Raw genomic sequence first — 20,580 nt, 5'->3', positions numbered from 1 at the left:
TTCAGTCTTTTAACCCACTGTCACCTGGCTTCTGCCTTTACCTCTTAGTTGAGATTGCATTAACAAAGGTTACTAATGACTTCTTAATAGCTAAGTATAATGGACATTTTCAGATCTGAATTTGACTGATCTGCTGCATTTAATACTGTTGTCTGTGACATCTTTTCTATTTTTATGAATTTTTCAAAGGTAAGGATACTTGCTTTTTGTAGAAAATTTAAACATTACAGAGTCATAAGGATTCTTACGCTTACCTTGAAACTTTATTCTCCCTGTGTTTCTGTGACTCTTTTCTAATACTGGTCCTGCTCTTACCACTCTGGCTAATTTCTTAGCGTATACTTTGTAGGTTTTTCATTCACTGCCAACCCCTTGCATGTTGGTGTTCAATTGGATCCAGTGCTCAAACATTTTTCATTTGAAATTTCCCTGCAAAGTAATTTAGTTTTCTATCGTGACCCTAGCTATCACTCAGTGACTGCCAGCTCAGTATCTCTAACTCAGATCACTTTCCAAAGGGCCGATACCCACACATCCTCTTTTTTACATGCATAATTACTCATAAATCTCAGAGACACTTCAAACTTCAGGAGTCCAAAATGGAAACTACAACCATTTCTTGAAGTCTGTGCCATTTTCTCTATTACCTAGTCATTGTCATTGCCTTTGGTCTAATGTGTCAAGCCAGAGCCTTACCCCAGATTCCTTTCTCTTTTTCACCCTTTGTATCCAATTTGTCACTAATTTCAATAGAATCTTCTCAACATATCTCATATATTTCTCAGTATTATCATTCACAGCGTCGCTGTTTGAGTTCAGACTCTTTCATTTCTTTTTTTTTTTTGAGACGGAGTCTCGCGCTGTGTCACCCAGGCTGGAGTGCAGTGGCGCGATCTCGGCTCACTGCAAGCTCCGCCTCCCGGGTTCACGCCATTCTCCTGCCTCAGCCTCCGAGTAGCTGGGACTACAGGCGCCCGCCACCTCGCCCGGCTAGTTTTTTGTATTTTTAGTAGAGACGGGGTTTCACAATGTTAGCCAGGATGGTCTCGATCTCCTGACCTCGTGATCCACCCGCCTCGGCCTCCCAAAGTGCTGGGATTACAGGCTTGAGCCACCGCGCCCGGCTCATTTCTTGTCTACATGAAAACTTAAGTGATCTCATTGCCTTCTGTCTTAACCTGACTTCAGTCCGTCTTTTACTCTGTAAATAATTGTCCTTAAACACTCAAATATGACCATATCATTCTTCTGCTTAAAATAATGTCTCCCCATTAACTTCACTGTAAATCCCACAGGAGAGATTCCAACCTCCTTAGCATACCACCCAAAGCGTTTGTTAACTGGCCTTTGCCTATCTTTCTAGCTGATGTCAGGACTAGGTCTCAAGGAACTGAAATTAGAATGGATTATTCTATTGTGTCAAGTAACAGAAAGAAGCTGCCAGTTGAATATGAACTGAAGTATTTAAGATTTTCAGATGGTCAAATCAGAGACACGATGATATTTGAGAGTAAAAATGAAAATTACAGAAAGACCTAAAAGGACTGCCTATAACTAAAGAGGAAGGAGCATAAGATCAAGAACACAGAAAAGAAGATGTTGGAAACTATCATCAAGAGTCACTGAAATGTCTATAGCATTGAGCTTATGATGGATCGGTATGCTAGGTTGACTTAAAGGTTCACATTTAAGATGGAGACGGATAGAAAAATCTGTGATATGTCTGATCATCTTTCTCTTCTATATAAAAGACTTTATTGGCTCCCTATCAACTATAGGACAAAATCCAAGATTTTCAAATGACCTAAGAGGGCCTCCATATTTAGGCTTCTTTTTATCTCTGCAAACTTACCTCCTTCCCCCTGCCCTCTTGATCTTTAGGTTCCATCAACACTAAATATCTGCTGCTCTTTTCTCATGATTCTTCTGCCAAGATTGTCCTTAATTTCCTCATTTTCTGGGTAAACCCCTGTTCATTCTTTAAGACCCTAAACAGACATCACCACCTCTAGAATGCTCCCCCTGAATCTTCCTCACTCCCAGAGTTACTCATCCATCCATCCATGCATTTATTTGTTTGTTTATTATTGAGAAAATATTTATTGAGTGCTTAATATGGGCCAGATTCTATGTCATGTAATGGGAACACCATGGTGAATAAGATAGGCCACACATGACCTTTAGCAGTGGTTACACGTATAACAGAATAATCAGAAATAAAATAATTACCAATTTCATAAATGTTTTGAATAAAAGAAACAATGAACTATCATACAGAAAAATGAAGATAAGCGTTAGACAGAGAGGCAAACCACTTTAGTATAAGGTTAAGCCATAAAAAGTTGTTGCTCTTTAAACTGTTTGTGTCCCATAAAATAGTTTTACATAGTTTAACCTAATAGTTGACTTTCTGAGGAATTGACATTTAAGCTGAAACCTGAAGGATGAGGTGGAATTGGCCATGCTGGCTAAGCCTATAATTCAGCATGTTTCAGGAACCAAATGAAAAGAATTGAGAAAAAGAGTGAGTGAAACAAGACAAAAGTAAGAGACAGAAGTAGGGCACATCATGTAGGACTTTATGGGAGATTGGATTTGATTTTCATTAAAATGTAAAGCCACTGGAGTTTTTTAAGATCCCTCTGTTTACAGTGTGGGACTAGAATAAAAGGGAGTAAGGGTGGAAAAATGCTATTAAGAGGTTGATGTAAGGAGAAAATTTGGTGTTGCCTTATTTGTGCAGAGTTTGGAATCAGACTGCCTTCGGTTAAATCCTGGATATGCCATTTATTAGCCATGTTACTTCATGTTCAAATTTTGAGTTTTACTCGAATTCTCTAAACCTCGGTTTATCTATCTGTGAAACAGAGACAATGATAGGACCAACTTCATAGATTTGGCCTTGAGATTGAATGAGATAATCCATTGCAAACACTAAGCAGTCCTTGATGGAGAATAAACACTAACTAGGTACTAGAGATTAATAGCCCAAGTGAGAGATGATAATGGCCTGGACTAAGTTGACAGTATATTTGGAGACAAGTGAATGGATATGAGGCCTATTGTGGAGGTTTAAATATCTGGGTTTAGTAATGTATTGGATTTGACAGTTGAGGGAAGGATTTTTCAATTATGACTCCTGGACTTCTGTCAAAAGGAGTGGAGAGGGTTGTGTTGCACTTTCCTGAATTGGCAAAGGTCTGTGTGGTACAGATTTTAGTTATATGAATTTCTCTATGAATACTATATAAAGCAGGAATGAAATAAAGGAAAAAGGTAAGTATCATACAATGTGAGAGAAAATGGCTGTTAAATATTTTAAGGGTCTGTCAGAATCTTACATGAGGTACATGAAACACTTTTAGTTTATATTATGTTTATACCACAGTGTCTGTAATATGTAAAATTTTTAAATGTATATATTGTTTGTTCCCATGGTATAAGATTTTGGAAATTTCTACTGTACTATGTGATAGGCAGTGAACAATTAAGCTTATATGTTTCTTTTGTCTTTATATTAAAGGTGATTTGTAATCATTCCATCTGCTTCTCTTACAGAGTGGAGCTTGCTTAATATTTCTCTAGATAAAGAATTTAAGGAGAGCATCTATCTTTGTTCTCTTTGGCAACTGAGAGTCTGCCCTTGGAAACATCAGGCACCATGGGGAAGCGGGATAATCGGGTAGCCTATATGAATCCTATCGCAATGGCCAGATGGAGAGGCCCAACTCAATCTGTGGGCCCAACAATCCAAGATTATCTAAATCGACCCAGGCCCACCTGGGAAGAAGTAAAGAAACAATTAGAAAATAAAAAAACAGGCTCAAAAGCATTAGCTGAATTTGAAGAAAAAATGAATGAAAATTGGAAGAAAGAACTTGAAAAAAGCAGAGAGAAATTATTAAGTGGAAATGAGAGCTCATCTAAAAAAAGAGAAAAAAAGAGAAAGAAAAAGAAGAAATCTTGTCGGTCTTCATCTTCGTCAAGCTCTGATTCTTCAAGCAGTTCTTCAGATTCTGAGGATGAGGAAAAGAAACAAGGAAAAAGAAGAAAGAAAAAGAAGAACCGTTCATACAAATCATCCCAAAGCTCTACGTACGAATCAGAATCAGAGAGCAAGGAGTCTGTAAAAAAGAAAAAGAAGTCAAAGGATGAAACCGAGAAGGAAAAGGATATAAGAAGCCTCAGCAAGAAGAGAAAGAAAAGTTATCCTGAAGATAAACCTTTATCATCTGAGTCCTCATCTGAATCAGATTATGAAGAGGATGTGCAAGCAAAAAAGAAGAGACGGTGTGAAGAGCGAGAACAAGCAAAGGAAAAAGTAAAGAAGAAGAAGAAGAAACAGCACAAGAAACGTAGTAAGAAGAAGAAAAAGAAGTCTGGATCCAGTCACAAGTCAAGATAACATCAAGAAAAAAAGCAAGAATGAGTTTGCCGAGTTTCCCTGTGTTAGTAGAATTATTTCTGGACTTTGAGTTGCCTATCAAATCCCACTGTGCCAGAAAGGGGCATAATGGCTGCTGGCAACTTAAATATACATTTTTCTTTGTTTGCTTGTCCTTCCTTCCAATGGTTAATTCCTCTGAGAGCTAAAATTCTGTTGTCATACCCGTGAATAAAATGTTTGAAATTAAAGTAAAATGTGTTAGATAATGAATAACTTTGACAAAAAAAGTGTATCTAAGGTTAAATGTATTTAATTTGAATACATCTTTGAAATATCATCATAAGTGAAATATAAACGTAATTTCCAGACAATTGTAGTTGGTGTTTTTGATGCAAGGACTTAATATTGATGTCTCAAATTCCTTGCTTTTGTAGATAAGTTTAGTTCATTTTACTTTTTTCTTTTATGAATCTTTGTTTACATGGGGAAAGAGCATGTGGGGTGGGAAGGGCAAGTGTTTGCTAATCACTGTGGCTAGCTGAATAGTGTGCCTTTGACTCTTACACATCCTATTTTTGCCAGAGCAGCAGCCATCCTTTTCTTACTTTATGAAATTCTGGGGTGTTGTATGCTGCTTCAAGTGAACAAGAAGGCCAGAAGTTTACAGCATAAGTAAGCCCCCATATCTATGAAATTTACCTCTTCTTCAGCACTGTTTACTATACAGTACTGAATAATATTTAGTATTACAATATTACATGATTTGAAATAACTTTATACCCATTTTGTATGGGAATCATTCTAAACAGACCCTGATGTTTTTTGATTAAGAAATATTCTGAAATTTTTTTTGCATGTTTTATACTGTTAAGTTTTAATTATCTGACCATATTCTATATAACTGGTGATCCTTTTTTAAGATATGATTTATGCTTAGGATATAAGTTTCAAGTTTGTAGTTTCTTAACCTTGCTATATTAATTTCATTACTGTATTTAATTGCACCCTTGCCAAAATATTTAGCATGTGAGAAGGTTTTTTTTTAAAAAATATGTAATGCCTTCATATTGAAGCTGGTTACTGTACGCAAGTTGAGTGCCAGACCTCTAGTACGCCGTGTGTTACATGAAACTACTGCCAAAATCTTAGTAAGATTGTTGTTGAAAAGATTGTTGTCTTAAGCATTAATACTGAATTTATATAGAAGTTAAATGTAGGTGATAATGACATCATTGATCTTCCTGTGTCCATATTTTACTACAATTTGGTGCCTTGTATCTGTTGCTGATTCACTTTTACCACTAGTGTAAAAATAAGTGAAAAAATATTTTTACTTTACATTTTTATATATCAGAGTAACATAAATTATAAATTTGTGTCTCAAAAACCACCTGTGATGGAGGATGTGCTAATTGTAATGTCATAGGTACAAAGTATTTTGGCATGATGAAAGGCTCAATAGCTATTGTTTTTAAATAGCAGATTTTATCTCAGCTACTTTCAATCACAAGTAAAATTATAAGGATAAAAAACATCTGCTACATAAATAACATGTTGGCTTGCCAAATTTTTTGCATTGGAAATACTGGAATCTCTCATTAATGTTCTTGGAACATATAGTGATGCCATGTTAGATCACCTTGGAGCTTCATAACTTTGGCTTTTTCCTAAGAATATATGTTTATGCTGATAAAAACTATTACATTTATGGGATATTTTGTATCCATATAGAGTTTTTCAGAATTGTTCATTAAAATGCTTTTTATAAGCTTATATTATTTGTAGAATATGGCAAAAGCATTTACAGCTCATCGTATATCTATCTGCTCCCATCCACTTCCAAACCTCTTGTAGTTAGGCAATGCCATTTGACTACTTCAAGCAGAGGGATTGTAAACGGAAGTGATTTTCTGTTTCTATTTTGGACTGTAAGAAGTTCTGCATGACCCTCCAGTTTTCTTTTGCCTGTCATGGTGACCTGAAAGCAAGATGTTCCAAATGGCATACTTACAAGACGGATGCAACCTGGATCCTTAGGTCGCTATTTAGAAGGGACCTGACTGGAGTGCTGATGGACTTGCAGTACATTTTTTAAATGTAAGAAATAAACTGTTATGTGTGAAACCACTGAGATTTGGGGTCTTTTTATTACTGCAGAATCACCTAACCTAATCTGACCAATAACACAGAACTCTAGAACATCTATTTCATTATTTACGTAAAATATCTCACCTCCTTGTATCACATTCTTCCGTAGTCTACAGATTGACTCAGAAGTGATATTTATGCCATAGTAGAAGGAAATATTCATTTTATTTGCATTGGTTTTTGTGTAATGATTGAGGGAGAGAGTGTTTTACCATATTTCATGCTTATCAGAAATGCTGCCTAGGAAATAAAACTACATTATTCTGTTGATTGCAGTAAAAAAGTTCCAGTAAAGTGTTTGAGAAGGAAAGTTTAAAAGTACTTATGAGGACTTGATGAAGAAGAGGAATGGTATTTTTTATATTAATTATAGAACTTATGGCAGAGACAAGTGCTATAGAAATATGGAGGATAATAGACTGAATAGATTTAGTTGAACATTTAATATGTAGCCTCTAAATTAAGAGCAACATAATTTTGTCCGTATTTGAAAAGCACTAAAGTGGTTATTAGTGATCTGCCTTATGTGATTAGTAAGGAGTATAGCTTTAGCTATAACATTCAACTCGCTTTGGCTATGGAAAGGGCAGCAGTGAGAGAGTAAATAAGAAAGAAGATGGCAGATGGGAAAAATCGATACACTCTAGATTCGCAATTTAATTTTGATCACAAAAGGAATTTGAAACATCTCAGGCTTCAGATGAAGATTTAGATTGGAGATAAGGAAACAATAAAATTTAGAGTCTTATTTTTTATCTTGTGACAACTCTCTTGATAATTATAAATTTATTTTGAAGAAAAGTTTCATTTGACATTGTAACATTTCTGTAGTCATTTCTGTTTGGCCCTATTTATTTTACAAAAAAAGACATATTTAATCTGAGATGTAGGTTTGTAACTACATCATGTCTCATGAAAATAGACAACCATTCAAAATCATCTACGCAATTTAATGTTGAACTGACTTTCTCATTCCTGCCTGAGCTGCAAACAAAGTGTGTTCTTTCATCACATGGCTCTAGCACTTTTTCTTGACTCTTCATGCCACTTAAGTTTAATTTGCTTTATATTATGTATTTTGTAGACTTATGGACTCTACGCCTTATGAGCCTCAGCTCTCAGCTCAGCACAAGGTTGAAATTTTCATTCTGCCATTTCTTGACATGTGACCCAAAATAAGTTATTTCACCACCTCCATGACACAATTTCTTCATATACAAAATCAGAGAAAATGGTATCTGTATTAAACCATTTTTGCGTTGCTATAAAGAAATACCCGAGGCTGGGTAATTTGTAAAGAAAAGAGGTTTAATTGATTCATGGTTCTACAGGCTGTACAACATGGCACCAACATCTGCTCAGCTTCCGGTGAAGGCTTCAGGAAGCTTACATTCATGGTTGACGGTGAAGCAGGAGTAGGCACCTTACATAGTGAGACAGGCAACAAGGGCAAGGGGAGAGGTCCCAGACTTTTAAACAACCAGATCTCTTGTGAACTAACTGAGTGAGAACTCACTTGTCACCTAGGAGATGGTACTAAACCATTCATGAAGGATCAACCCCCATGATTCAATCACCTCCCATTAGGCCCTACCTCCAATATTGGGAATCACTTTTCAGTATGAGATTTGGAGGGTACAGACATCTAAACCGCATCAGTACTTATATCTAGGATTGTTATGAAAATAAGATAAAATAACATTGAAAGTATTTAAACGTTCCTGGCACATAGTAAATGCTCAATAAATGTGTTTTTTTCATCCTCCACCTCCAATTATCATCATTATCACATATGACATAATAATGATGATTTCATTATTATGATATCACCACCTCCTATGCTGCATTTTAACTTTTTAAAAAGTAGCTCCTGCTTCATCTTTTATCTCTAACAATGATAATACATGGCATTTTGCATATGATGGGTGTCTCCTAATTTTCATTAAATTGAATTAGTTGATCAAGACTTGGGAGAAAGAAAACTCTGAATGAATGTAGTGTACTAGATGTTGTGTGTAAGCTCCTTGCCTTACGTTTTACAGCAGCTGAATTGAGATATAATTCATATACCATAAAATTCACCTCTTTAAAGTATACAATTCAATGTTTTTTAGTGTATTTACAAATAAATGGAGACATAATCAGACTTTATAAAAGACATACTAGGGCGATTAAACAGTCACTGCTCCTGCTTTATGGACATATATTTCTGGACCTAAACAAGAATTCCATATAACCACAATGTTAGAACATGTAAATCATCTCAAAAAGAAACTTTGTACCTTTTATCTTCCCTACTCCTACCCCACCCATTCTCTCAAGCCTTAAGCAACAACTGACATACTTTCTGACTCTGTATATTTCCCTCTTGTGGACATTTCATATAAATTGAATTATATAATTATGGTCTTTTGTGACACTTCTTTCACTTGGTATATTTTCAATATTCATCCATTATTTGGTATGTATTAAGAGCATTTGTATCAAGATAAAAAGAAAGAAAATCTAATGCAGTCCATAGAATTTCTGCTAGAACCAAGAGAAAAAAAAAATCTTCCATATTTAAATATGCCAGACATCATTAATCCGACTTGCACTGATTTAAAAATACTGATTATACAGAAGGCTATTGAGAGTTTATACTTCTTGGATGTAAAAATATTCAAATATGAATTAATAGAGAAATTGGGTCAATTTTTATGATAGATACAGGTAACATTAACCCAGCATGAGTATGATTTGTGTTCAGAAACTTGGCAAGTTAAAATTGTTTTAAGGAGAGCACGGATATGCTTATTTTCCCTTCAATAAGCTACTACTCTGAATGATTTAGTCAAGAACTCTAGTGTTTTGAAATGTCTTTTCCCAGAAGCTGTTTACAAAGATCAAAGACACAGATTATCTCCCTTCAAAGAAGTCGTTGTAATCCTTTTTTCCTTTAGTGCCCCCAAATAGCTTTATTACTTAGTATCTCATTTTCAACCCATCCACCCACCGTCCCATCTTCATTCAATTACTTTAACTAAATTTGTTTTTAAGATGTGTCCCATTTACCCACTACTCAAACCTTCACAGGATTAATTTATCTAGACACTATTCAGATATAATACACAAGAATATATTTTCTCTATTGTAGTCTCTTTACTGTCATAAATATTTTACTAGTACAACAAACATAATATGAAGTAAAGAACCACAGCTAAGGCCCTATTACATCTATTACAAATGAACAGGGGGAGACCAGTGGATGAAATCCACGAGCTAGTGTAACTCAAAATGATCTTAATAATGTTCCAGTACATAAAAATAAGATAAAAATAGAGATAAATGTCAACCAAAAAAATGGAGACTTTACAAAAGACATACTATGGTCATTAAGCAGTTACTACTCCTGCTTGATGGACATGTATTTCTGGACCTAACCAAGAATCCTATATAAATAATTTCTATAAGTCCAATGGTCTTTTGTAATACCACATAGATCTTTATCTATCATATTCTAGAAGTCATTGCAATCAATTAGCAGGACAAGATTTGATTATCCCCAATATATAACCATATATGCACATGTATAAACCCTTTAAAAAATTTCTTGTAAATATCTGTCATATACCTGCCCAGCCACTGATAGCAGGCTGTAGGCTATACCAAGAGCATTCCCTGGGAGATTGCATCAATCAGAGATCCAATCATTTAACAGATGGCACACTCCAGATAATTTGAAAAGGGTTTATTTACAAAAGGGCTATTTACAAAGGTGTTGGTAGAGTATAGGAGAACCACAGGGCTAGTGCGGTAACCTTGAGGGTAGTAACAATGAGCTATCACTACTTTTAGACCCAAAGAGACTAAAACTGAGCTGTCATTTAAACAAATAAATACTCTGAGTTCACTTCCTTTCTTTCTTCTGATCGTTTGCCCTGCTTCCCCATTAGCTGATCCCAATTGGAAATCAGAAGTCATGGGATCTCATTGATGTTATCTATACAGGTCAGCCTCCTCAGGCACGGGGAAGGTGAAAGAAGGATAGAGAGTGGAGCTGGAGGGGCAAATGAAAGGTATACCCAGGACTGCACACCTTTTTTGCACTTCAGCATTCATTCTTGTCCTTCGACTGAGTGAACATTTTATGTCTCCAGCCAAGAAGTTTCATGAAGTCACACAAGTTTCATATCATCTCAAGGTGATGTCAGTTTGATCACACTGCAAGTAAAATATTAGCCACCACTGACATTATTCATTAAAATAGTGATGGGGTATGGGAAGGTGAGAGGAAAAGGAACATAAAACATAGTGCTACATCTTTCTCTTCTGTAACTGTTCATGAGGCTAAATTGGTTTCCATAGCTACCTTTCCTCTCCATTCCATGCTCCCCTTACCCGCTGCCAGCACCTGGATGGATGGGGTTCTTTACCTACTCGGGTATAACAAACCTTTATTCCTCATGGATCTGAGACTTTGTGGTCCTGCCTTTATTGGGTTGTTGCAGTTTTCAGTTGACAAGGACAATTGGACAAGGGAGTAAATAACAAGAGGTGCCCCAGTGGAGTACTTGGATTCTAAACATAATCCTCTTGCTGTCATTGCGTAGCGACAACCCAATTTTCCCCTAAAAATACAACCAATTACCTAGTCCGATACAGTGACTCCCTTCTCTGCTTGTTGGTTTAGTGGCATCAGGAGCTCAAAAAAAGGCCATGGGGGTAGTCTCAGCTTCCTACTCATCAAACACGTGATTTTTTTTTCCTTTTTTTCTGGTAGAAATATTCTTCCATTTTGTACACTAGGATTTCCAAACATACCAAGACCAAGACTGTGAAAACGGAAAAAAAAAATGTTCAAGGACATTATGAATTGTACTAGTAAGAAGAGCCCCTCCTACCTACCTTTTAATTCTTTGTTATGAAAGAAATTGCACCACTTATTGGCCACATGGTTTAAGCCACACGTTGTATTGTTCAGCATAGCGTCCTAACCTTGCAGGTTTCTTTTTTTTCCAATTTGGAATAACAAATTAATCTTTAGTAGGCTATATAAGACCAGTTTATTCTGTGGGTGTGAACTCATTACTATAAATGTGTCCTATGGTTAAAGACAATATTGTGTGGGATGCCACGGCAATGGATAAAGGCATTCTGTAAGTCCAAGAACAATTGTGCTGACCTATCACATCAAGGACAAAGTTTTCTCCTTAATAAGGGAAGGGGTCCAATATAATAAATCTGCCACATGCTAATGCACGGCAAATTATACCATAATAGGAGTTCAACATTGGCCTTTGCTATTAGCAGGTTGGGCAGTCAGAAGAGTTGGTAGCCAAGTTAGCTCTGGCAATGGAAAGACCATATTGCTGAGTCCATGTACACTTTGTATGTTAACCCATTGAATAAGCATCAAGGTAACTGGGGAAAGGTTGACTCATTGAAAGAACAGGTCATCTTGCCCAGCTGATTATTGAGAGCCTCCTCGGATATGGATACCCCCTGGCTGGCATTTGCATGGGTTATGAATGTGTTTACACTATTCTAAGAGGAACCATTCTAAGAGGTTTATCCAAGTACCTTCCCCCATTCCCATGACTTCTTTTTACTGATTCCCCAATTATGATCTTTCCAAATCCCTAACCAACCTGTTAGCCTTTGTTCATTAATTGATCTAAATCTATATGTCAAGCTATCTTTCCTTCCACTGATGTGTAAAACCACATATACTGCCAAATATTCTGCTAACTGGAAGGGTTTCCTTTCACCACTGTTTTTCACAACCATTTCTTCTTGGTCATATTGGCATAGCATGCATATCCATAGGTAAATCAAACCCACATTTTCTCCTCCTCTTTAACTACTCATGAGGAACTCCTCATGGGGTAATAAGTGTGGTTGAGGGCAAGTGGCAAAACAATATAATCAAGTAACATTAAAGCCTGAGATAATTGTCCATAATTTTAATATACTATTTTTAGAGTAATTTTAGGTTCACAGAAAAATTAACCAGAAAGTATATAGAGTTCTCATATACCTTTTTTCCTACACATATACAACCTCCTTCACTATCAATATTCCATACGAGAGTCGTACGTTTGTTACAATTGATAATTCTTCATTGACAAACCATCATCACCCAAAATCCATAGTTTACATTAGGGTTCACTCTTGGTGTTGTACATTCTACTTGATTGTGACAAATGTATAATGGCATGTATCCACCGTTATAATATCATACAGAATGGTTTCGTTGCCCTAAAAATTCTCTGTGTTCCATCTAATCATCCCTTGCCCCTCTATAACCACTGACAACCACTGAAGTTTTTATTGTCCTCACAATCTTGCCTTTTCCATATATCATATTGTTGTAATCATATGGTAATGTAGCCTTTTTAGGTTGGCTTCTTTCACTTAGTAATATGGAGTTAACGTTCTTTCATATCTTTTCACAACTTGATAGCTCATTTCTTTAGAGCACAGAATAATATCCCCTTGTCTGGATGTACCACAGTTTATTTGTCTGTTAACCTAATGAAGCGCATTTTGGTTGCTTCCAAGTTTTGGTAATTATTAATAAAGCTACTATAAACATCTGTATGCAAAGTTTTGTGTGGCTATCAGTTTTCAACTAATTTAGTTAAATACCAAGAAGTGCGATTGCTGGATCATCTGCTCATAATTTTTATGTTGCCTTTCAAATATATTTAGGCCAGGTATATACCATTTCTATTTTATAATGAAAAGTTTCTGTGCACATCCAAATTCATGGTTATCTGAATCAGATATCACCAATTAATGATGAGCAATACAGTCTTTTCTAGGGCCCATTCATAAAGCAGGAGCTGCTTTTCTAATGGAAATAGAGTAAGACTTTTCTCTTAAACCCAGCAATTCTGTGCTATTTTTGTCCAGTTGGAGTTACCAGAGATCGCATACAACATCTCTTTCTGCCACAAAACTTTGCATACCTTCAGGACCTTTGGCTCATAAAGCCTTAATAGTCAAGCATGTTGCACTGCAGCCTGGAACTGAGGGAGAGCCCATTCTTTTCTAGCACTCACTTAAAATTAGAAGCTCTACAGATCACCAAATAGACTGTCAGAGCAGCATGCCAAGTGTATTGTATGTTGCCTTCCAAATTCCAAGAGGTCCGCCAAGCATTATGTCTCGTGTGTGTGTGTGTGTGTGTGTGGTGGGTGGCTGGGTGGTAAAAGGTAAAACAACTTGTCTCTCATTTTGAAAGAAATTTTCCCAATATACCCTAGACCACTGGACTCTTCCCTAATGTGGCAGGTCTTAAACTTCTGTGTAATTTGTCTTCCACTCTCTGGCATTCACATGTCTTACTAAGGCATCTATGGTAGTGTTATTGAAAGTAATGGATTCATGTCGATTCATGAACTGCTTGTCATTAGTCTACGACAAGATAAATAAGAAAACTTATATTTTTAAACAATCATACAGAAATAATGACATACTTGTAATATCCAAGTACATAAATATTTTTCTAGTATTTTATTTTTATTATATTTTACAAACCAAATACCGCATGTTCTTTCTTATAAGTGGGAGCTAAACACTGAATACACATGGACACAAAGATGAGAAGAATAGACACTGGGGACTGCTTGAAGGGTGAGGGTGGAAGGGGGCTGTAGGTTGGAAGGCTACTTATCAGGTAATATGCCCACCACCTTGGTGATGGGATCATTTGTACACCAAGCCTTAGTGTTATTTGATTTACCCATGTAACAAACTTGCACATGTCATGCAACCCTTGAATCCAAGATAAAAGTAGAAAAAAGTGTCAATCTTTGATGAAATTAAAAATAATTAAAATATTTCATTGAAAATTTTAAAAGATATTCTTTGCTAATGAAATTTGATAAGAACTGATCTATGGTGCTTGCTACTTCTGATCAGCAGGTTCAATTAACATAATTTAATCCAATTAACATCAATCTAATGGGCCAAAGTGATAATCTGTGGTATATCAAGATGATCAAAGTCTCTTTGGACTATATTTTGACCCAGAGCACCAGAGCTTTCAGTCCTGAGGTGATACAGTAAATAATATATTATTGCCTATTCCATGGAAATATACACTGTTTTTGATAGTCCTAACTGATTGGAAGGTTAAGGGAAAACATTCTACAGGTAAGTAGTTGTGTACTTGAATCCAGGAGCTGTGTTGATTTGCTTCAGTAAAGATTCCACATCTGAAATCATGCCTGTAATTGGCATCACATCCTGATTATTTGCAATAGTTTACTGTCATTTTCCATGATCCATCTGGCTTTTGCACCAGCCAAACAAGCATAATAAATGGAAATGTTACATGAATCATTTCCTCTTCATCTCTAAAGTCTGATGGCAGCACTAATCTGCAAATTCCTTCAGGGTTTTTGGTTATCTTGCGCTCCCCCTTCACATTTTCTACCATAATAGTCCGTACCCCATGAGAAAAGGAACCATTGTGGAGATCTTGCAAGTTACTTTTTATGCCTATTCCCACTATATACTCTGCAGCCAGTGAAATAACCATGGAATGATCCTACATTTCAAATGAATATATTGTAAAATAAAGCCAAGACTCCATCTATCATCTGATTTTACTAAGCCCGTACTTCTACCAGTGGAATACAGTGGCATTTTCAAGTATCTAGGCATCAACCCAAATTCCAGGTAAGTAAGTATTAATCCCCAGGAGCTAAGGCTATTTTTCATCCCCGAGGGCAGTTACTCAGACTAATGGCTGCAGGTTTCACAGGAGAAGAACTGAGGAAACGTTTATGGTATAAGTCTGTAATCATATTGCAGGATCCCTCCTCAAAAGTTCACAGTTTGCCCTCAATTGAAGGTCTTTGACCTGACTGACCCTGAGGAATTGGAGAAGAGCCCATGGATTCACACTGTGGTAGCTAAAATTAGGATTCTAATTGTTTTAGAATTTTCCACCTTTATTATCAACTAGCAACTTAGTAGGATACCAGTCTACTGAATTTCTAAGGACCCTGTGATCAGGTGGCCATTGCCACAGTTTGTTTTAGGTCGAAACACTCTGATTATCATTACAATCCCTGGCTTTTTGAGAAATTTCACAGAACTTGATAGGTAAATGCTGCTACTTCATCTCTACCACACCAGGATGCCATTATTTCCATTGACTTTAGGAAACCCAAATCCATCACATTTCATATTCTTCGCTGGTTTACAGAGTTCCGCCACTACAGAGTTAAGATTTTACATAATTGATGCACCAGTGTTTCCATTTCCCTGGGTTTTTGGACTTTTTCCTCTAGTGCAGTGGTTCTCAAACATCAGTGTGAATCAGGATCACCTGTAGGGTTTGTTAAACCACATACTACCGGGTGCTGCCTCCAGTGTTTTTGATTAAACAGTTCCAGCTACCCCGGAACTAATAATTTAGAATGATAACAAGTTCCCAGGTTAGGCTGACGATGATGGTCTAGGGACTAATTTTTGAAAATAATTGCTCCAGTGTATGCCAGGAAAATAGTAGCATTTTAACCTCATTAACTGTAGTCCATTATTTAATCCAGAATTTATCCAATCTAGCAGATTGTTATTAGGTAATCCAAGGTTCTTGAGCTGCCTTATCAACTACTGTATCCTAGGTGAATATGCTCATGTCAATGCATTTAGTTCATTGAGTCTTAAATTTCACCTGCTTTGCTGAAACATTCTTATGATTCACTCCCAAACATGCCCTCCACACTCTCTTATGGGCCCAAAGACAATGAAAGATGGTAACTTACAAAGAGGAATAATTCCAATTTGTGAGGCAACCAGTCCTTGTGCTCCTACTGAAAGTGTTTCATGCTGAGAGGCTGCCTTTGCAGGCAAGAGAGTTGAATGGACACAAGAAACCTGAACTGACCTCACTGGGAGAATGCCAAGAGAATAAATATGCTGGGCTCACAGTGCTCCCTCTCTCTCCTGTCTCTTTTGAGGATTCTCATTTCGCTAAACCCAAGGGGAAGCTAGAGAGCATGGGAGCCCACTGTTGTAACCCATTGTAACCCATAACTGTTAGTATCCCAGGGCAGAAATCAAAGGGTAGAGTAGAGCTGATGGGGCACATAGATATTGAGAATAGGAACTCATCCATTGGTGATCAGTCTATTCCTGTGGAAACTTGAGCCCTAATAGGTCTTCTCTTCAGTCTGCTCTCAAATCTTATTCATCTTGTTGCCTATGTCCTGAATCTGACTTGACACATTATCAGTTCACAACTTGACTAACTGTATAAAGTATTCAACCGACTAGCTGCCTAATATATTTTCCTGGGTGTGGTAATCATTAGTACTATTCAATAGATATTAATGGCTACCCTTCTGAGCACATGGTAAGATTACACTGGTGTACCTCCTTCTAGTTTGAGGTCACCATGTCTATATGCCAGAACAGATGCTCTCTCTATCCCATGTATATTTAAAAGTATTCATAAACAAAGATTGAGAATAATCTCAACTTTTAAGTATAGAACAATTATTTGCATGTCTCTTTTGAATGCTCATTTTAATTGTAAAAATGACTTTATATAAATTAGTGTTTAGATAGAACCAAGAAAATTTGATGGTAGTAGTAGAGAATGGGATGAACTTGAGCCACTAAAGTTTGTCAAAAGGAAACCACACAAATTAGGAATATTAACATTTTGATATCTTGGAGCTAAGAGGTTAAAACTGAAAAGCATAAAAATTCTGCATTGAAATAAGAACGGCAACATTAACATGAGAAAGGAAAAATAAATTGTAGTACAGGCATACAAAAAAATATATAAACAATTTCATATTTTGCTCATTGATAAATGCATATCTGATAAAAGTAGAAAGTTATCCATGGGAATGATCATTACCAAATTCAGGATGTTGGTTACTTTTGGGTGTGAGGAGGGAAAGTTGATTGGGCAGTGGTATACCAGCATATAACTTTATTTGTAATGTTTTATTTCTTAATCTAGGTGGTAGGTACAAGAGTAGGTATGTGATATCCTTCTCTCTAACTTCTCATATATTTAACATATCACATAACAACGAAATGGAACTACAGTCATGAAAACTCCTTTCTTTATTTTATTTAATCAAATAGTTATGTGTTTATGAGCTATTGAAAAAAATTTCTGATATTTTGCTGATTAGAAAATTAACTGTTTCCACTCTTGATTCTTGGCTAAAGCTGTGGAAGAAATCAAAATCCTGTCATATTGGACTTTTGTTCTGAATTATGGATATAGCTATATTTTCCTTTTGCACAAGACACTGCTATCAACATCTCCAATTATATTTAGAGACACTTACAAATAATTCTTATAAAACTAACTTTGACATGACTTAATCACGGTTAATTGTGACAAAAATCCATGGCGGAGATGAAAAATGCTAAAACAGTCATACCAAATATGTCTTTCATTACATTATTTATAAATCATTAACCTAACTTTATTTCAAGCATTTAACTTAAGAAAATGTTTTTCAAAATATGATGCTCGGACTACGTGTATCACAATCACATGGGGTGCTTGTTAAAAATAGATTTCCCAGCTCTGAGTTGCATGCTAGACTTTCTGAATCAAACTTTCTAAGTATAGGTCTGTGATTCTTCATTTTTAACAAAGTTTTAGGACAAAACTTGAAGAGTGACTTCTATATAAGAAGTGGTTTGTGAAACAAAATGGAAATTAATGGTACTGTATGTTACATAGTGGGGTTTCTACATGAGAGTAAGGGAAGTAAAATCTTAATAAAATTGAACTTAACTGCAGAGAACACTCATTCAACACATACATATATATAGGGGGCCTACTATGTGTCTGACACTGCTAGGAATTAGGATTAGAGTGGTTATTATGATATAATCCTAATAGACATGCAAATACATCATTATAATAAATTATTATTAGTGAATTTATAGTGATAGGCACAGGGGAAGGACACATAACCCAAACTGAGGAAGTCAACAGTGTCTTTCTGGAGATGGTAATACCTTAGTTGACTCTTAAATAATAGATATAAGCTGACTTAGTGAAGAGAGAGATGTGTGGGGTATATGCATTCCAAGCAAAGACGTGGGGGCACCTGACTTATGGATAAAATAAGCTGAAATCCTTATAAATTCTGGACTATTTTTCTACCATTTCTGCTGTCTAATGTCTCACTTGAAGATGCCACATTTTCCCAACCCTCTTCCTGGATTCAGGTTTTTAAACTAAATCATGGGTACTCCCCATCTCCAGAAAGGGATTTGGAACTTGACTCAGTTTTCCCATTCATTTATTCTCCTGTAATCCTCAGAAAATTTGTTCTTAGCAAATTCAAGATCATGGTGATGACTCATCTAACAATGTGGTTTTTCAGTTCTGATACCTATCTTATTCTCCACCAAAAATTACTCCCAACACTCCCGTAATTCCCTCTCATGAGCCCACCCTAGACATAGTAAACATCTGGAAAAATGCAAGCATTGAATTCTTGAATTCAGAAACAACTCTTTCTTGTATCTTTCTCATATCTTTCCACTTCCACTCTCTACTTTTCCACTCTTCTACTTTCTATATATTTAACCTGTGATCCCTCCCAATTCTCCCAGGTGGCAGGCCCCTCCAGTCTTCATTACCTTCTCATTCTCTTCTAGATATCTTGTCAACTACACCTTCAGGCATGAAGCCCTTCAATTTCCATTTTTATTCACCATCAAATGTATCTTCAAAGAGTCTTGCCTTTGTCCCTTCTCATTCTTTATTTTCTACCTGAGAAATCATGTGTATTTATGAATATGATGCCATTTTTACCCTGAATGAGCTCAGACTGTCACTGTAAAGGAAATTTGTAAAAACAAATTGATAACACAAAGCAAGGTAAATTGTTTCAGCTATTAACTTGTGGCTGATATTCCCCAGCTTTACAACTCAAGCCATGATCTATCTCTTCTGAGCTTCAGACTATATATTCAAACCCTTGCTGGATAATTCCATTTTCATGTTCTCTGGGGCTTTTAACTCAAGATGCTCCAACTGAGCCTATTATAACCCTATAAATTTTTTTGTAGGTCTCAACTTGATGAGTTCTATCTGGATAGTTATTAGTTGCCTTATCTTGGCTATTTAAAAAAGGCTTTAAAGTTAATTAATTTACCTCTGAATACTTCCTTGACTGTATATCTCCACTGTAAAATAATAATTATTATAATAGTTATACACACATACATCTCATAGGCTCACTGAGACGAATAAAAGTGTTTATGTAAAGATCTTTAAACAATGCTTTGTGTATAGTAAATCCAAATACCTGTTATTATTTTCTAAATATTATTTTTAGGTAATCAGATATTTTCAATTTGTCTTTGAGTTATTACTTAGGGTGCACATTTTTTGCTTCTAAACATTTACTCTTTTTTATATTACTAATTTAATTGGATATTCTCACATTTTTTGGCAGCTTGATATATTGTCTATTATTTTATAAAAAGTCATTTGAAAATAAGTTATAATTTCAATTAATGAGTTGCAGAATTTAAAGCACATCCAATTCTATGTTAATAATTAAATTTTTATTCCTTTGCTATTTAATTTTTGTTTAGTGTTATCTGTGGTAAATTGACATTAGTTAAAAGTATCATGCCACTATTGTTTCCCTCATTTTCTCTTTGTTTCTGGTAGTTTCTAAGGACTTTTGATTTATAGATTTCAGCCTTTCTTTTTAATTTTTTTTTACTAAAAACATGTGTCTTATAAGCAACATAAAATTGAATTTTATTTCTAATTCAGTCTGAGGTGTTATAGGATTTGATGGAGGAAGCTAGGCCACTTACATTTCTTGTGATACTTATTGTATTTTGCTGCCATACTATATAGATTATAGTTTGTTTATTTATTTATTTGCATATGGACATCCAATTGTAGCTGTAGGCCCAAGGTCCTTGTTTCCTCGTTGTTTGTTAGCTAAGGCAGGTCTTGGTTCCTAGAGTGCAAGTGCACATGCATTACTTCTCATGTTTCCATGTGTTCCCCTCCCACTACAGTGGATAGAGTCCTGGTT

General features: G+C 35.8%; 1 protein-coding gene across 6 annotated transcripts in view; it reads left to right on the top strand.

Moving 5' to 3' along the window:
• FAM133A (family with sequence similarity 133, member A) overlaps positions 1-6,507 on the top strand; it is a 39,097-nt gene extending 32,590 nt beyond the window's left edge. For 4 of the 6 annotated variants that reach the window (XM_011966648.1, XM_011966651.1, XM_011966647.1 and 1 more), the window contains one exon: positions 3,559-6,507. In XM_011966648.1, the coding sequence (XP_011822038.1) occupies positions 3,662-4,405 (744 nt within the window). In that variant the 5' untranslated portion in view covers positions 3,559-3,661 and the 3' untranslated portion in view covers positions 4,406-6,507. The remainder of the gene's footprint in view (positions 1-3,558) is intronic. The other 2 variants (XM_011966650.1, XM_011966652.1) reach the window with 1 other exon arrangement.
• The last annotated feature ends 14,073 nt before the right edge of the window (positions 6,508-20,580 follow it).

Source organism: Mandrillus leucophaeus, unplaced genomic scaffold (assembly GCF_000951045.1).
Source record: "Mandrillus leucophaeus isolate KB7577 unplaced genomic scaffold, Mleu.le_1.0 Scaffold769, whole genome shotgun sequence".
NCBI classification, from domain to species: Eukaryota; Metazoa; Chordata; class Mammalia; order Primates; family Cercopithecidae; genus Mandrillus; species Mandrillus leucophaeus.
The sequence above is the reverse complement of the archived record's forward strand: the minus strand, read 5'-3'. Positions and strand labels throughout refer to the sequence as shown.